Source organism: Cyprinus carpio, chromosome B19, assembly GCF_018340385.1.
Source record: "Cyprinus carpio isolate SPL01 chromosome B19, ASM1834038v1, whole genome shotgun sequence".
NCBI lineage: Eukaryota > Metazoa > Chordata > Actinopteri > Cypriniformes > Cyprinidae > Cyprinus > Cyprinus carpio.
The window spans coordinates 17,845,733-17,859,788 of record NC_056615.1 but is presented as its reverse complement, the minus strand read 5'-3'; the positions used below and the strand labels follow the sequence as shown (position 1 = coordinate 17,859,788).

General features: G+C 36.2%; 1 protein-coding gene across 3 annotated transcripts; it reads left to right on the top strand.

Annotated features, from left to right (window-relative positions):
• Positions 1 to 13,982, top strand: LOC109111811 (cytoplasmic dynein 1 light intermediate chain 1-like). Of its 3 annotated transcripts, XM_042746096.1 has the most exons (14): positions 1 to 161; positions 390 to 463; positions 1,926 to 2,042; positions 2,492 to 2,722; positions 2,927 to 3,087; positions 5,041 to 5,134; positions 5,429 to 5,564; positions 5,745 to 5,856; positions 6,025 to 6,084; positions 6,386 to 6,430; positions 6,699 to 6,816; positions 7,414 to 7,545; positions 8,813 to 8,831; positions 12,354 to 12,491. In XM_042746096.1, the coding sequence occupies exons 1-13, from the start codon at positions 58 to 60 to the stop codon at positions 8,818 to 8,820; spliced, it is 1,392 nt and encodes a 463-aa protein (XP_042602030.1). In that variant the 5' UTR covers positions 1 to 57; the 3' UTR covers positions 8,821 to 8,831; positions 12,354 to 12,491. The 3 variants fall into 3 exon arrangements, with proteins under 3 accessions (XP_042602030.1, XP_042602029.1, XP_018980346.2); XM_042746095.1 differs by lacking the exon at positions 8,813 to 8,831 and having other exon boundaries at positions 6,699 to 6,786; positions 12,354 to 13,982; XM_019124801.2 differs by lacking the exon at positions 8,813 to 8,831 and having other exon boundaries at positions 12,354 to 13,982.
• Positions 13,983 to 14,056: the final 74 nt, after the last annotated feature.

Below are 14,056 nucleotides of genomic sequence, written 5' to 3'. Positions count from 1 at the left end.
TCGGCTCTGTGCGACACATCCGGGGCTCATTCAGGGGTGTCACTCAAGCCTGCGAAGATGGCGACGACGGGCAGAAATACACTCCTATCGGTTAGCACAAATGTAAATAACAGCACTTCCGAAAGCCAAAACCCCGAGGAAGATGACGGACAGAATTTATGGTAGGCCTAGCCCGTTCTTTTATCCCCTATTCAATCTCGACTGTATGTGCAGAACGCGGCTTTAGGTGGCTCAGAGCCGCATGTGACAGTTGTTAGCCGCTAACTTGCAAATTGCCTGAACCGGGCAGGTACACACAGGCCAGCCTGTATCAATGATCGCAGTGATGCATACTCTATAAAGCGTTGTGATTTCACAGCTAATGCCACCCTGTGTTCCTCTGCGTTCAGGTCATCGATATTGAGTGAGGTGTCGACGCGCTCCCGATCAAAATTGCCGTCAGGAAAGAATGTGGTGGTTATGGGTGGGTGTTTTTTCCTCTGTCACACAAAAATTGCTGTTTCATGTCTGCTCTGTTTCAGCCTATTGATCTGCATCCACATTTGTCATTATTAATAAATAACATACAATGCTCACTGAATGTAAGGTTTGAATGTACTATATGTGCACTGATGTGATTGTAAGCGTGCTGTTATTGTTACTGGGAGTCACGTCATTGTCTCCAGTCGTCGCCGTCAGACACCGCGCGCGCAGAACACATTTGTGCCAGTCTCGTGAATTTTACTCAGTATTTTTATAATTGGTCATTTATTTCGTCTTAACGATTTGCATATGATACAGACTATCGGGTTTGGTGAATAGAGATAATCCGCACTCTCAGACAGGGGCCGTGTCCTAAAGTCTACCGTACCGCCTACTTAGACAGCGTCATAGGCGTGTTCCGAGGAACAAAATTCTGCATTTGAACTATTTTACATACTGAAAAGGCTGTATGTGTGCCAGGGATGCCTAGAAAGTGCTGTCTAGACGTCTATGATGACTAAAAATGCTATCTAGGTAGGCAGCTCACTAGTTTTTGAGACGCAGCCAGTGATTGGCTCATGTTTGCTGCTCAGTGGGATGTGCTTTACTCATAGGGCGTCAGACATGATAGATAAATGGCCATGCAAACTCTGTTGAAAGAATATATATGTAAAAAAAAATACTTCTTTATTGATATAATTATTTTCATGGCTTTTTTTTTTTTAAATGTTTTGCCCATGTTGTTTTCCTTACCATATTAAGATAATATTGTTTTATTAATAAACATTCTGGAGCTGTAATTTCAGTGTGGAGACGTCTCATTTTTATAACTCTAAAATATATCACACTTTGTTTATGGAATTCACATTAATTCCATAAATTCTCAATTTTAACAGAAGAAAAATATATTAAGGAAAGAAATAGATCAGACACTCAAAAAAAAAAAAAGGAGATCACTATGTGTTTTGAGTTCAACGGATACATTTTTCACTTTCAGCAGATTTTTTTCTGTCTCTGGTTAATTCTTGACCCTGTTTTTTTTTTTTTTTTTTTTTTTTTTAATCATTAGAAATCCAGAGATCTATGTTTCTCTTCCAGCTTTATATTCCACATCAATGCGTCCTTTAAACAACCAAATTTTTTTTGTAGACCATTTCTATTTTTGGAGATTATTTATATGCTTTCACTAATTTATACGCTTTAAAAACACTGCCACCAATTCTCAATTAGCCTATTTTATTAATTGCATGAATAATTTGTGTAAAAACAGAACAGAGAAATGCAGCATGATTATATCCAATATGTTTACTTTTATTTAAAATCATATTCAAACTAATAAAAAAAAATCATATAATCATAATTAAATATGCATTATAAAAGTTGTTTTCAGGATCCAAATGCATCTAAGTCTGTTAAGATTTTTTTTTTTATTTGTCGGTGTGTTAATCTGACTTGTTTTACAGGTGAGGTGGGGTCTGGTAAGACCACCCTGGTGGCCAAACTACAAGGTGTAGAAGAGTACATGAAGGGCCGAGGGTTAGAGTACCTGTATTTCAGTGTTCATGATGATGATATCGATGGTAAATATTAAATCACTGTCTAGAGTTTGATACTGGCAATATATAAACCAGTTTTAGATGTTTAACCTTAAATGACACTGAATTAACAAATCTGGTTGTAATCCACTATAATCAATCAATATGTTGAACGGTTTTAACTGCAGTATTTTGAAACAATGTTTTAGTAGATTGGTCATGTCCTTTATTAAAATGGAAAAGTGTAGGATGTAAATAAGAAAAGATGCCAGAACTGCGCACTGAGATTATGTAGTGTAATTTGCAATTTATTCATTCAAGTCAACTTGAAGCCTAAATATGGTTGCTGTTTTCAAAATATTTGTTTTGCCAACCCAAGCAGTCAAGCGTAATTATCAGTGACGTTTGTCATACTTAGTATAGAGGCAGCCTAATGACCAACAGTAGGTAATTCAATACAGACATGCTAAATCTAATCAGACTCTTTTTGACAGATCATGCACGGTGTAATGCATGGGTGCTGGATGGGGACCTGTACCACAAAGGCCTGCAGAAATTCGCCGTATCAACAGAGAACCTTGAGGACTCGCTGGTTCTATTTGTGATTGATCTGTCCCGGCCCTGGCTGGCCCTCGATTCGCTGCAGAAATGGGGCAGCGTTGTGAGGGATTTTGTGGACAAGCTCAGAGTTCCCCCTGAAACCATGAGAGAGCTGGAGCACAGATGTGAGTAGTGTCTTTGTGTGTGTGTTTAGATTGTGAGTGTGTTTGCATGCTAAGTACGCTGTAGGAATGATCTAGTGTGGTGATGCATTTTGATCTGCAATAGTCTTTATATTGCTGCAGGCTGTGCTGACAGTTCTTATACTTGCATGAATGAGTTTGCAGTTAGTACAGTAAATATCTCTGAATGTAACTGTTTGTATGCAGTGGTGAAGCAGTTTCAGGAATACGTGGAACCAGGAAGTGACCTGGAAGCTGTGCCCCAGAGAAGGAATCCTGAGTCTGAGGAAGAGAGCGTCCTGCTGCCGCTGGGAGACAATACATTCACACACAACCTGGGCCTGCCTATAGTGGTGGTCTGCACTAAGGTAAACCTGCTTAAACTTCCTGGGACTTGCATTTAAAAGGGCTGCTGCAATAAGGGATGCAGCACGATATTATCGGACCAATATCGCAATCGGCTGATAATGGCTTTAAATGTAAATAGGCATCGGCCTGATATGAAAAATTACGCTGATATGTCTTGCCGATATGATATGTATTGGTTAATTATGATGTTATGTCTGGTGTGCTAGTGATTAGATAACATCAGCATTCTGGTTCATTCTTGGAGCAACGTTTTGCCTGAATGGTGATTGGATTCACTGTTTTGGATAGCTGCATTTAAACTGAGAATGCATGTACAGAAAGACGCTCCCCTGGGTCCTAATGCACTCTCAGTAAGGAGTTTTCATTCTGTAGGAGGCGCTGTTGGCCTACTTCTAATAAAATGAAAGCAAGATACACAAATAATATTTCTACTGTTTCTGATTAAATAAAGCAGTAATTGATGCCATAAAATAATGAGTATGTTTTGATTTAAAGGTCAGAAGCTATAGCTTACATGAAAAAAAAATCACAAACGTGACACTTAAATTAAATAATTTTATATGTACTGATTTATTCATTAATGTGTAATGTTATATTTTTTAAACAAATTATGAGCTCTTAAAGATTTTCAGAATTTTTATAACTATTTTGCTTTAGACCATTTACAAATGCTTAATCATAAAATAAAATGTCGAGCTTACCATTGCATATTTCTGATAAAAAAAGCAGCGATTAATATATAGTTTATTTATAATTATTTTCAAATCTTCATTGTACTGTCATTATAAAATAACTTTATTATTATTTAATTTTAACAAATAAGTTCTTGTTAAAAACTAATCTAAATTAAAAATAATGATATATCGGCATCGGCTATCGGCCAAAATGAGTTGAAAATTATCGGATATCGGCAAAAATCCAATATTGTGCATCCCTAGTTACAATGGTGCATGCATTTACACACTACCGTTCAACAGTTTGGGGTCAATAAGATTTTTTAAAAATGTGTTGAAGGAAGTCGTATATCCTCATGAATGCTGCATTTATTTGACTAAAAATACAGTAAAATATTACCTTCTTTAATATAGTGAAAAATTATTACAGTTTTAAGTAGCTTTATATTTCGATATATTTTAAAATGTAATTTATTGCTCTGATGGCAAAGCTTTGTTTAGTAGCCATTACTCCAGTCTTCAGTGTCACATGATTATTCAGAAGTCATTCTAATATGCTGATTTGCTGCTCAATCATTTTTTTATTATCAGTGTTATAAATAGTAGCGCTGCTTAATGTTTGTGGAAATTGAATTCTTTGAATAGAAAATTTGAAAAAGCAACATTTGAAATACAGATCTTTATAAATGATAAATGGCATTAAACTGTAAACGTTATAAACTTTTTACTCTCATTTCAAATCAATTTAATGCTTGCTTGCTGAAAAAAAGGATTAATTTTGTAGGGAAAAAAATCTTACTGACTCCAACGTTTTGAACGGTTCTGTATTTATATAGCATAACAGTTTAAGTCAAACGTTAACATCTGATCACCATCTTTTAACATCTTTTGTACAATGAAGTTCACAAGCCACAAATTTGACTGGTAAAATAGAAATGGTGTGGATATCTATACATTTTCTATACTTAATCTTTTGTTTTAAATTTCCAGATTTTCAAAGCAGTTTGTTTCTAGATTTAAGCTTGATTTTGAATCTCAGTTTTTGTTGATGTCGTCTCAGACTGTTGGATCCCACACATTTCAACGAATATGATATACTTATACATTTACATACATTATACATACATTACTTATACATATGATATACTTATACATATCTGGTCATTGTTTACCAAGTTGGTTCTGCTTTTGCTTTCACCCAAATATATCAAGTTACAAAGCAAGGATGTAGTAGTATGTTAATGGAGTCTCCCTTTTCATAATTCTCTCTCTGTGTAGTGTGATGCCATCAGCACTTTGGAGAAGGAGCACGATTATAAAGATGAGCACTTAGACTTCATCCAGTCTCACATTCGACGCTTCTGCTTGCAGTGTATCCTTACACATCAGCATGTAATGATGAATATAATTCACATTTTAGTCATTTGGACACCAGGTTATTTTCATGTTCAGTTTTATCTTTAAATGTCAAGAGTGTCATTTTTTTGTGCATCTGAATAAAATAACAGAGGCTACACAGGTAGATGTATTGAATCTTGTTTGCAGTGGAATGTGGTAACATTATCTGCTGACCCGCCATAATGGCTGTGTAAAAGTGAAGAGCTCGCATGTTCCATGCTTAAATGTAACCTCATCTTGTTCTTTTCCTTCACAAGTGACCTTTCAGATGGAGCAGCACTACTTTACACATCCATGAAGGAGAACAAAAATCTAGACTTGTTATATAAATACCTCGTTCACAGGTTATACGGCTTTCCCTTCAACATCCCAGCTCAGGTGGTGGAGAAAGACTCTGTGTTTATGTAAGTGACTAACACACGAATTACAGTCAACATGAAATGAAAATCAATTGCATATTGTTCATAATCTTTGTAATGTGAAATAAATCACAAATGGGTAATGTAGTACAATGGGTTTACTGCATCAAATCAAATGTTTCTTTAATAGTACATGTGTTCATATAATCTGTGTTTCATTTTCAGTCCATCAGGATGGGACAATGAAAAAAAGATCGCAATCCTGCATGAAAATTTCCAGACAGTAAAAGCAGAGGACAACTTTGAAGATGTAATAGTGAAACCTCCAATTAGAAAGGTAAGAGTTCACGCTTGATTGGATCTTTGCCACTGGATATACAGTTAGCTGAGTTCAGCCATAATATTTCTTGCCATGAAAATAGCCACAGAAGCTGGAATGGCTTTAAACACAAACAAACAGATCTCTCTAATCAAGTGATGGCTCATTTGTGATACGTCTTTCCAGTTTGTACATGAGAAGGAAGTTCAAGCTGAAGATGACCAAGTGTTTCTACTAAAGTTGCAGGTAATTGCATAATATTGTATAACATAATCGACAAAAATGGTTATTTCTTGATTTTTCATCAGCCATTACTCAATATTACACTTGAGTGTCACATGATCCTTCAGAAATCTTTATAATATGCTAATTTGGTAAACATTTATTAGCTATTTATTGATTTTTCTCATTGAAATATAAAATTGACCATAAGCATCATTGGCTTGGCATAAATGTGCACTTTTCGTTTATTGCAAACTGCTCATTGTCAGAATATTTAAGAAATAAACGCTGAATTATTTCTGTTCTGTCTTTGCCCTGCTCTCAGTCTCTGTTATCTAAACAGCCTCCAGTCACTGCAGGAAGACCAGTGGTGAGTGTTTTACATGCGCTCCATTTACATTTCAGCCCACAGCATTACTCACTGTTGAATCATGTTTTGGATAATAACTTTTCCTGCTACAAGACATTTGCATTTACATACATTCATTTAACAGACACTTTTACCCAAGCCAATTTAAATTTTTTTTAACATTCTGCTTTGGCCTTATGTTAGTCGTCCTCTCATTCTATTAATTTTTTTGTTTGTTATTTTATTACATTTTATAATCCTAAAACATATCTTTATGTCTCTGTAACAGGACCCAACAAACAGAGCTCCCACTGGCTCACCAAGGACGACCAACCGTTCTGCGGCTAACGTGGCAAACGTCATGCCCATGCAATCAGGTACCAAGAAGATTGATCCCAACATGAAAGGTGTGTAAGAGTGTGCCATATTTAGGATGCATGCCTCCGATTCCTCTCCATCTTTCTCAGTCTCTTTCCTTTTGCATTCCGTACTGTAGTTTCTCTCCTTTCTCTCAGCTTTTGGAGTCACACCTTTCTAGCTCTTGGGAATTTATTTATCCAGTCTCTGGATCTGGTTTCATGATTTTCACCACCCTGTCTTCTTGGGAAGATTGTGACTTTCAACATCAGATACCAGCCTCAAAGCTTGTATCTAGACTTATGGGTGAAAATCTTGTTTGTTTTGGGCAGCAGTGATCATGAATACACTTTTAGTGTCTCCAGAGATTGTTCAGGATGCAGATATAAGAAGGACTTTACTCTTTTAGGTTCAAATCATAGGAAAATTGCTGCCGTGTTTGAAGGAGATTAGGAGAGCTCGTTGGGATTAAAGCTTGTTTCTTTGCTGAACTTCTTTCAGACTTTTTCCTTTACACATGTTTTTAATTCCAGCTTAGGGCTCGGTAGATGTTACCATTTTATAGCAACCTGAATCTAGTTTAGGCTAGTATCTGCTAGAGTTTCAGCTTGTATGGTTGTGCTAATTATTGTCATTTCTTGTGGCAGGAGGTCAGACCAGTGAGGGTGTGCTGGCTAACTTCTTCAACAGTCTGTTGACTAAGAAAGCAGGCTCACCCGGCCCAGGTGGCCAACCTGCAGGAGGAGGGAGCAACACACCAGGAACAGTCCGCAAGTCAGGTGAGGGATCCTCTGTGACAGTAGCACTCCTCCATTCATATCTGTGTCCACTATCATATTCAATTTGAAGTGTTTTGACTTGGAGAGCTTGAGTTTTGTATTTCAATAACAGAAAATTTATATAAAATCTGTTTAACACGGTATAAGTTGGCAGATGTTGACTTCTATCAGTACAACCATGCAGGAGTAAACGATTTTGTATTTTCACAACATCATTGACCAATAAGAAGGGATTTACCCTACCATTTAAAAGTTTGTCTGTAAGGTTTTTAAAAGAAATTTAAAGGGATAGTTCACACAAAAATGAAAATTCTGTCATTAATTATTCACTCCCATGTCGTTCCAAACCTGCAAGACCTTCATTCTTCTTCAGAACACAATTAAATTAAGAAATGTTTGATAAAATCCAAGAGCTTTCTGACCCTCCATAGAAAGCAACGCAACTACCACATTCAAAGCCCAGAAAGGTAGTAAAGACATCATTAAAATTGTCCAAGTAACATCAGTGGTTTAAACTGAAACAACAAAAAACAACAACTTTATTCAACAATTTCTTCTCTTCCGTGTCAGTCTCGGCTGCCATTCACAAGAGTACCACGATGCATTATAACTTTTCCACCAGTAATTTACCAAAATTTAGAAGAATATAATACATAACATGGAGAAGAAAATGCCATTTAATTTTGTTAATCTTGTTTTTTCTCTCACTGGAACTCAGAATATGGTATTTACAGTAATAACCTAATTCAAGAACGCTAGCATTGAGCTGAAGCAGTAGCATTACAACATTTAACACCACCTTAGTGGTGACAAGATCTCAGTCTGATCACATACTGTGTAAAATGACCTTTACAACTATTACATCTGCTGAAAATCACTTTAATATATTATACAAATTGGACTCTGGCATATTTTTGAGGCTCTCCACCATTTTTCAACATCAATTTCATAAAAGCAGTAGAGCATGTCAGCATATGAAAACACCCTGTTTCTGTGGGCCTTGGAGTGTTTATTTTTTATTTTTCTTGGGTCATGTCTTCAAAATTAATAATTTGCAGCCCTCAGAAATAGTTGTGTTGTCACAGTAGATGATGGAGGCTTGATGTTGCAAATGATGGAGCAGGTCTGAGTGATTATTATCTTCAAAACACTTCAAATGTTGTCTTGTTCATGTTGTACACATGTGAGGTCACTGAAGTTGTCCCCTGTTCTCCCGTATATTGTCCTCATCACCCTCCTCTCCTGCACCTTTATCCTCCCATCCCAGATCTTTGACATCAGCGACGGTAAAATGATTGTATTTGATTATCTCCTCTGCATGTGCAGCTAAAAACCCCACTAATCATTCAAGCTAACCTGCTGTCACCCTCATTGTTCACAGTGCATCAGATTACTGAGTAATAACCCAGTAATCTAGCACAAAACTCAACAGAGCTAATTAGCTTACACAACAATCGTCCGTATTTACTCACCTTCATGTTTTTCCAAACCTATATGACTCACTTTGTTCTGTGAAACACAAAAGAAGATACTTCAGAATGTCCGTATAATGAAGGTCAGAGGGGTTCATTGTTGTTTTGGACCCCATTGACTTTCATTACATGGACAAAAACAGTTGAACACTCTTCAAAATATCTTATTTTGTGTCTGACAGAAGAAAGTATGTGACATGAGTAAATGCTGAACTATCCCTTTAAAATGTTGAAAGAATGAAAAAAGTGTTTGGCAGTGACTACGTTTGTTAACATGCCTACTAAGGGTTTCTACAGATTTAATTTTCACCTTACAAGCTCTGAAACTAACAGCAAGTGCAGTGGTTTTATGGCCCACTCTCTTGTGTCCTTTTATATTATTCTTTTGCATCTTCATTTGTTTTTGAACCCATAATGCAGCTTGATTTTATGGGAGTGTGTTAAAGGTAAAGTAGCTCATTAGCCACAGTGACCTCTCCCAGTCATAATTTTTGTGCCCTGATTTTCTTATTGTGACCATGGTACCATGTATGAGTTTTTTCTTCTGTACTTTGAATGAATGCGCAACTATATTCGTGTGCACTTTGCTCATCAGTCATGATATTTAACCCCTTTAAACTGTCTTTCATCATGTGTGTTAGCGAGGGGATGTTGGCCACGCTAAGGTGTGTGTTCAGGCGACTGTCCCTCACTTGCATCCTTTTATTTTAACCACTGCTGCATCTTCCTTTTTTTGTAATATCCGCTAAAAATGTCTTTTAGCACTTTTACACACCTATGCATGTATAACTTTGGCCTGTTATATGTCTTTTTTGTTTCGTGCCCATCATGCTCTTCTGTGATTAACACTGTCTGTCTCGTGCTGAGTTTTAAATTTCACAGTTTAAGGCCGCCTAATAATCACTGCATGAAGCTTCATTACATCCATAGGGTATCTTAAATTATTTATTTCTAATTTTGATTTTCTAGTTATGTCCAGTCCCCCCCACACACACACACATTTTCTGCTATAAATACTACATTCAGTGTAGTAGTAAATGACATTACTTTTACACTACCAATTTAACACTACACTATACTATTTAAACATTTGTGGTTAGTAAGGTTTTTTTTTTTTTTTTTTTTTTTTTTTAGTGCTGTCAAACGATTCGCGATTAATCACATCCAAAATAAAAGTTTTTGTTTACATAATATATTTGTGTGTACTGTGTTTATTTATTATGTATATATAAATACACACACATTCAGTATATATTTTGAAAATATTTACATGTATTTAAGTTTATATTCTTACATTTTATATTATATATAAATATATTTAATATATAAACAACATTCTTATATATATATATATATATATATATATATATATATATATATATATATATATATATATATATATATATATATATATATGCATATGCATGTGTTTGTGTTTGTATTTATATATACATAATAAATATACACAGTACTCATATTATGTAAACAAAAAAAAATATTTTGGATGCGATTAATTGTTTGACAGCACTATTTTTTTTTTTTTTTTCAATTTAAAAAGAAGTCTCTTATGCCCACCAAGTTGCATTTATTTGATCCCTTTTCTAAATCTTTTGTTATAAATGTCTGTATTGACACTTGTTCAATTTAATGCACCCTTGGTGAAATAATAATAAAAATCTCACTGACCCCACACTTTTGAACAGGATTTGCTCAAGCAGCTAGTTTTACACCAGGTGAAGTTTATCTTTAGGTGAGGTCACACTAGGCTTTGTGTATGCAAAATTACTTCTGACCCCACAACACTGCAAAATATGCAGCAAGTTTGTGTTCAGTCTGTGACATTTAGATGTTCTGCTGGGCAAATATCTTCAGTTGATTGATTCAGACATCATCATGGATTGGTCCAGAAGTTTACAAAAACTAGTGTGAATGCACCTCTTCTAAGTTGCATGATATTGGAGCAGGAAACTGCTGGTGAATGCATGAATTAATGTAAGTTGCGTTAGATACAAGTGTCTGCCAAATATGTAAACATAGATGACTAAAACTCAGTGATGGGTTTGTTTGGTGCCTGCACTGTAAAGGCAAAGAATCATGTCAAAACCAAGGCAATTAATTTGCAAACTAATTTAGGTTACAATCCACAATCGCTGCAGGGCTAATTGTTAGCACATAATTAGTGGAGTTAAGACATAATAAGCCTTTAAACAATGATAACATTTCCATCAGATGAAAGCCTTTTGTTTGGCTTAAAGCATAATTTCTGAATCAACATTGTCTGAGCATTGTGAATTGTACCTTTTGAAGCACTAAAGACACAGATGGTCACTTAGTAAAGTTTTTACTGCATGCTTAATGTTATTGTGTTGGCTGGAATTCTTTTTTTTTTTTTTTTTTTTTTTTTTTTTTATTATAAAGCAGATTTCAACCTGAATGCGTGTGTGAGTCTGTGTGAAGGTTCATTGAGTTTTTCCTCTCCATTTATTGCATCGCTATGTATTTACTTTTCTCCTTCAAGCTCAAAAAGTTCTTATTTCTGATCTTTCTGCTTAACATTGATTTAGCAAAACCAAAGGCTCTTTCTTACTTGGGCTGCCCACTTGCTCTTGTGCTAAATAGTTCACTCACAGACTCACAAACACTGACATGCTAAGGTTTTAAGTGTATTGTCATCCCTTCTCACTGATGTAGGAATATTCTGGGTTTAAACCAAGTGAATCCCGATCGACAAACACAACATTTACTACCACAAAAACTTATTTTTCGACTTGTCCCTTCTTTTCTTTTAAAAAAGCTCAAATCCGGGTTACATTAAGGCACTTGCAGTAGAATTGAATTGGGCCACATAATGGGAACAATATGCATGTTAATATAAAACCATGTACTGTGAAATCTCTTACTTAAATTTTATGTGTAAGGTTATATCCAGTTTTATAACAGCAGCATATTGTGCAAAATCTTAAAACAACCGCAAAAATTATTTGAACAGCTTTAGATTTTAATAGAAAATTATAAGTGCTTTTATAGGTTTAATTTCTGACTTTAAAATTTCCCAATAATTTGTCCCATATTCCTCCTTTCACCCATAACCCTAATTTATTATTATTAATTTTTTTTTTTTTTTAGAAAATAAGGAATAAAATTATTAAAGTCACAATATTTTTTTTTTTTGGCAACTAGCATTATGCCACAAATCTTGTTAATAAAGCCTAACTTGTATTGAACCCAAAATATTCTTTTAAAGCTTTGGTTAATACTGCTTTTAAATAACGTGATGAGAATTTTGTCCAGCGTACTCCTTCTAATTCAATTTGAAATTATCTTGTTTATTCTCAGGCTCCAAGTTGGGGTTGACAGATGTCCAGGCTGAGCTGGACCGGATCGCCAACAAATCCGACCTGGACTCCTCCGCCCCTAACGCCACCACACCCCCTGCCGAAAACGACGAATCCTGAATGAGAGGCGGGGATTATTCACTGGCAAACTCCTCCCCTTCACACTGCTCTCTCCGCCCCCCCGAACCTGCCTCCCTTCTGCCACCTCTCCTCCCTTCATCTCCCTCACTCTTCCTCTTGATCTTACTCAGAAGGGGGATTTATTCCTGTTTATTCCTTGTACGGCCAGTGACTTGAAGCTGCATGTCGGGCAAATTGCGATTGCTATGTCTGTCTCCACACACACGCACACATGTACAGCAGACAGGTCTGTAAAAAACATAGAGACAGCGTTGTCGTAGAAATGAAGGACACTAGATCAGCGTTGGACACTAAAAGAGACGATTAGAGAGGAAATGGGGATGTAGGGAGAAGTCTGAATTAGAAAGTGAAAGGGGTTTGTGAACTTAAGTGTATCTGTATGCAAGTTAGATTTTACTTTGGCTTTCGGTAGTGAATTATCTTTTATGAAGGATCCTGTTCAACTAAAGTAAAAGTCACTCAGCTTCTGATAAACAAACGCACATTTTTACTGATCTAAACGTCTTACTTAGCCTCATCTGAACAAAAAATAAAAATAAAGGGAAACATCACATTTCAGTCAGAGAGAGATTCGGGCAAACGATTCATTGGATGTGGTCACCTTGTGTTGGTTTTTATTAAATGGCTATCTTCAGCACTCTCAATACCTGGCATATTCTTAAGTGTAATGATCACAGGACCAAAACAAATATACTGACATGATTTCAATGCTTTGTAATATCCACAACCCCTTTTTTGCTGCTGTTAAACTGTCAACAGAGTCACCAAGTCAGATTGATGTGACCTGTTGCGTACAATTAAAAGTATCTAAATACTGCACTATTACACAACAGTAGGCAATGACACTGAAAATGATCTCTTACAATGCTGACTGTAGCAGAGTGGTACATGTGACTGGTGAGAGAGAGAAAGTTTTTAGCTTAGACATGGTTTATGAAGTCGTCTGTGTAACTGCTGATTAAGACTATTGATGGGACTGACAACTATGTCCGGTGTAAAAAAAAAAATTGTTTGTTTGTTTGTTTTTCTATGTTCATAAGAACTTGAAAATCGGATGTTTCTGTGTATGTGTGTTCTCATCTTTCAACTACAGCCGGTTATGGCACTGTTTATTAATGGATGCACTAGAGATCATGCAAACGCGATCAGTATTACTGTCTTTTCATTGGTGTGTTTGTGTGTGTGTGTGTGTGTGCGGGAGTTTGAGCAAAATGAGTAAATTCAGCAGGAGATTTGTCTGTTTAGAGACTTTAACGGCTAGAGATTAGTACCGGGATGGGAAGGGAGGGGAAGGGGAGAGGCAGAGGTGGCAGGGCAGGTGAGATCTCAGATCACCCTCACCTGCATGTACAGTCATCAACCGAAACTTCTTACGAGAGGGAGGGGGAAATAAACATATGCTAATATGGTCCTGTAATTTCACAAGATGTAGTGATGTTTCTCTGGATCAGGTCTGTAATCATTCTATTAAAGTTGTATTTATTGGGGATTGCTGCTGTCTCTGACCTTCGTTTGTGTGGGTGGAGAGCATTACGACACAGGAAGTCTGGTCTCAGCAAAACA

Excerpts from the sequence above, each read along its gene's own strand:
- LOC109111811 (XM_019124801.2), top strand. The coding sequence starts at position 58 with ATGGCGACGACGGGCAGAAATACACTCCTATCGGTTAGCACAAATGTA. Across the intron at positions 2,043-2,491 it reads TCATGATGATGATATCGATG|ATCATGCACGGTGTAATGCA; the intron begins GTAAATATTAAA and ends TCTTTTTGACAG. Across the intron at positions 2,723-2,926 it reads GAGAGAGCTGGAGCACAGAT|TGGTGAAGCAGTTTCAGGAA; the intron begins GTGAGTAGTGTC and ends GTTTGTATGCAG.